The sequence below is a fragment of the Neltuma alba genome, unplaced genomic scaffold (genome assembly GCF_004799145.2).
Source record: "Neltuma alba isolate B1F8T4 unplaced genomic scaffold, ASM479914v2 tig00011580_pilon, whole genome shotgun sequence".
Lineage (NCBI taxonomy): Eukaryota > Viridiplantae > Streptophyta > Magnoliopsida > Fabales > Fabaceae > Neltuma > Neltuma alba.
The window spans coordinates 1-4,604 of NW_021636233.1; the positions used below are offsets into that span (position 1 = coordinate 1).

The 4,604-nt window shown below is 34.5% G+C and overlaps 1 protein-coding gene across 1 annotated transcript; it reads right to left on the reverse strand.

The window, feature by feature from the left end:
• Positions 1-1,627: 1,627 nt before the first annotated feature.
• LOC114715253 (putative F-box protein At3g16210) lies at positions 1,628-2,287 on the reverse strand. The gene is made up of 2 exons (XM_028900046.1): positions 1,927-2,287; positions 1,628-1,827 (listed from the first exon to the last, which is right to left on the reverse strand). The coding sequence occupies exons 1-2, from the start codon at positions 2,261-2,263 to the stop codon at positions 1,628-1,630; spliced, it is 537 nt and encodes a 178-aa protein (XP_028755879.1). The 5' UTR covers positions 2,264-2,287.
• Between the last annotated feature and the right edge of the window lie 2,317 nt (positions 2,288-4,604).

The window sequence follows — 4,604 nt, forward strand, 5'->3', positions numbered from 1 at the left end:
AGCATTGGCTACAGCTAGGGAACATTTCACCAGATCTCTTCTTAAATGATCCCTATGCTGTTTGACAAAGGATGAGAAGTCTCTTGCGCAAAGTCCTATTATGCTGTTTTCTGCAGCCCAGTGTTTCGTTGGTGCGTTAAGGATGGATCCTTGAGATTTGACAAAATTATCAGTTCTTACCTTTTTTTTACTGTCAACTTGTAAATTCTATCGGTTAGTATTCAGGGCTTTAGTTGTCTGGAAACAAATGGTGAGATGCAAATCAAATAATAATATCTGATAAAAGGATTTTCATCAAATCTAAACACAAAAAATCTGAAGAATGTTCCCTAATTAAAAATATAATAAAATTTCTAAGACAATCAAGTAAATTAATATCGTTCCAAAAGCATGGAAGCAATTTTGGTGAAGAGCGATTGGGTGAACAGTGATCATTTAAAATTAAACTGCCAGGTTATATGAGATTGAAAGTGCGAGTGGAATTATATTTAATATACTTATCAGAGCGAGAAAGTTAAGTTTTCATTGTTTATGGATGGTCATGCTTAACATAGAAAAATAATTTGTCTCAAATGCTTATTTTCCTTCTTTATGTTTTGGAAGGAAAAGAAGAATTTAACTAATATGACTTTTGAAGAAGAGAAATCAGATTTAAATTTCATAAGATAAGAGACCAAAAAACAAAATAAAGAAATCATCTAATAAATGTTAATCTTATCCTTCATAAACGATACAGCATCACAAACAGACACTTGCTATTAAATGAAAGGAAAAGGCAAAACATCCAAATTCGCTTCCCCTGGCTTTTCTTCTTCCTTGCAGGGACAAGTCCCACAAAATTCATACAGCAGCAAGTCAACTATACATGTCCGTCCTTCAAGCAAAACAAAATAACTTGATATTATAGATAAGTCAAATAAAGTCAAAAACATCATATATTAAAAATCTAAATTCATCATTCTAGATAGCATCTTTAAATGGCATCAAAGGATTATAGCCATAGGTACAGAATCATCTAAGCTGTCAATCTGCCATGGACTCCTTTCCACCAAAATTGCTTAAACAAAGTGAACCCGCAATGTAATGAAGAATACCTAGGATGAAGGCTCTTCAATGGGGATTTTACTCACAGGCACAAGACTTTGTGCATAATTGAAAATACGCGCAGGCCAAGTACTACATTTACGGGTGTTAAATATCTTGAATTTATTAGTACTGATATTTAACAAATAAAGAACTGTCCTCGCTCCATTCTCAGCTTCACTTTTGGTTTCACCATCAAGTCCAGGTAGTTCATGAATGTTGTAGACAAGTTCATCCCCCCAAAAAATGGATGGAAATGGAATAAACAAGCCAACAGCTGAACAGGTGCTAGAGAATATCTTAGTCCAACTTCGTCTCTCCCCACAAGATGCACCAATATTCTCCTCCATCACCCACAAATCAAATATACAACCAGGGTCTGCATCCCTAACGAGGGAATGTATAGCAAGTTTGTCCTCATACACCATCATATGAAACATTGCATTATTACCTAACGCAGGTATTGGTACAAATTCAAACAGTTCCAATGCTATGTCAAATGAAACTACCACCTCAATATCATCTCCTCCCATCTCCCAATCTTCTAGTAACCCAATCCAAACATAGATCCATTAGCAGTTATAGCATCATTAACAAATCGTGTACCCGCCATGTAATCGAATTCTACTTCTTTCCATGACCTAGTGCTTAATGAATACACTTCCACTTGATAAATCGAATCCTTATACTCAGCATAAGTTCTCACTATCTTGTAATCATTAACCATGGGACTGAACCCAAATCCTAAACGGCATTCGCATTCAAAATCATCAACAGTCCTGGGCAACATTATGACATCACCTGTCGCCGGATTAAGCAAAAAAAGGAGAGGAGGATGTATACCTTGCACATCGATTTCAACACAGAGCAAGCCATTGCAGGAACCTATGATCCGCATGGCATCAAACAAGTTCGAAAGATCATGAACTTGCATCTCACGATCGAGCAAATATAAATGAGAAATATATTGACCTTCGCGTTCCGGTTGGAGAAGAAGAAGAGGGTTTTGATGGCTGGAGTGGTGGAAGTGGTCAGCGATGAAAGATGGACACTTGAAGAGATTTTTCCAATGTTTGCACACACATTGAAATCGCATCAGGGATTTTACAGGAAGACGTTTGAGAATGTTTCTTATGATTTCTTCGGGAAGAAATGGTGCGACTCTGTCGTCCATGATCATCGGCTTGATAGTGCTCGACTGTGACGAACAAATCCCTCGAAGAAAAGCCTTCCAATAAAAGGGGACAGTTGAAGGGTTTAGATTCTCTTCATGCTCTCAGGCATTGATTAATGAGGGCAGGGAGAGAGATCGCTTTGTGCGCGGGAAGGCCTGCGTCGTTTGCACTTCTGACGATTGGGTTGAGCTCGCTCCCGTCGCAGTGTGCATTATTAATGGCGTTCTTATCATTAGTTAAGTGCAGGCATTTGCTTTTTTTTAAAAAAAAAAAAAAACAGAGAGTGGCTATAAAATCCCAATTAAAAAATATAATTATTAAAAAGTTACAGTAATAACAGCAAAGCAACTCGCAAATAACAATTTTTAAAATAAAAAATGATAAATACTTATTTGTTATTAAAATTTATACGTAATTTTTTTCAATTTTGTTATAATTCTCTGTTTTTTTCTTTTTTTCCTATGGTATAATAGTGTGTGAAAATTACAAATAAATGCTTCTAAAATATGCATACGCCAGTGGTCCCAACTTCCAAAATCCTCATTAAATCACTCGTTAGATCAAAATGGAATTTAAAAATATGCGTACTCTTACAAAATTGCCCCTCATTTTAAAGGGAAAGTCACTCCACTAGAGCTCCCGCCGGTGGCTGGAATGCTTTTGACAAAATTGGTCACACCACCTCTTACATGCTAAAAGGTTATGGCTTTGTTGGCATCACGATCAAAATTATTTACAAGCACAGTTTACGTAAGTTGAGACAGAATTCTTTTAACATATTTACTTCATACTACCTCCAATCCTTATTATAAGACCCCGTTTGACTTTTTGTTTGGTCTTAATTATAAGACCCCAATCCATTTTGTCTCTCATATTTATGTATTTTTTTCCAAGATAATCCTTATAATAATTATAGTTCTAGCCAATATACTTAATTAGCAAGGATATTTTAGGAATGACAACACTTATTTATTACAAATAACTAACTTAACTTACTTTCTTAATCTTTTAAATAAGTCAACTGGGTCTTATAATTAGGACCGGAGGTAGTATTTTATAAATTATGATTAAAAAGTACTTAAAGCTATCACAAACGGGTCCTATGTGATCACTAAGCCACTAGGCCCTTTGGTGAAGCAGGGCAAAATGCTACATAAAATAATTGTTAAACTTTAGACGTTCAAAAGCAGTTATTTGCCACACCGCATTAGCTAATCCGAAACGGGGAAAAAAAAGAAAAGAAGTGATAATATACCCCTCAAAAGTTTTGTTAATAAATGACTTCTAGAGACTTACCAAATAACATTTCTGAACTTTTTTTAAAGCTCCCTATTATGTTCTATTCCCTTTAGTAAAATAACTAGATAAATCAACACAAATGAATTATTCATATAAATCTAAATTATGGGGATTCATAGTCAAATTTTCAAAGCGATTATGTGCCATTAAACTGAAAATTTAGAAAATTCCATGTTTTAAATGGTCATATACAATGATATACATATTTACATATAGACTGATGCCCTTGACAAAACTTGTGATGAATATCCACAACAATTGTATTTATACATATAGCCACACGCAGCAATTGTATCTGTCATAAAACACATGCATACATACATACATATCGTTTTATAACAATTCTCCATGCAAGTTAAAATTTTTCACCCAAAAACTCTTGAAGCATCCTTAAACTTTGCGGAGGCAAAAACCAATTCTTAACTATTTCTCCCCTCTTTGCTACCTCAATTTGTAACTTCTGATAGTTGATATTGTCAGCAAAAATATATATATATATATATATGTGTGTATACACACACACACGCACATATTGAGTGTTCTAATTGTTGAAATATGACGTCTCATTTATTTGAACGTCTGCACAAAGAATGCGTTTTAATGCAAGGATGTGGTATAACTACATCATTGGAACAGTTGTGAGGGGAAACGCAATTGTGGTAAATAGTGCTCGAGTTTTTTTTTTTTTTGGCCAAACAATAGATTTGGAAATTGGAATACATAAAGTCTTCTAAAGATGTGTTATAGCATTGTTGAGTATAGAAACTCTCTCTCATCATCCATTGCCATATATTATTTCACATTGTTGGACGGAAGAATGCATTTCTCATGATAAAAGTGAAGCATGAACAGGATAGGGGGAGTAAATAAAATGCTAGGAAAAATGAAACTAAAGGGTACGTGAGAAAGTAAATAAATTTGATATATGGCACAAATGCAAAATGAGAAAAGAAAAAAAAAAAACAGTTGCTGTAAATCGATTCACATTGTGCTGGATTAATTTTTACCAGGAGTCCTTAAACAAATCAAATCTCCAAAGTAATGATT

Coding starts and splice junctions, on each gene's coding strand:
- LOC114715253 (XM_028900046.1), bottom strand. CDS start 2,263: ATGATCATGGACGACAGAGTCGCACCATTTCTTCCCGAAGAAATCATA. Junction 1,828..1,926: donor TGTTGAAATCGATGTGCAAG/GTATACATCCTC, acceptor AATGCCGTTTAG/GATTTGGGTTCAGTCCCATG.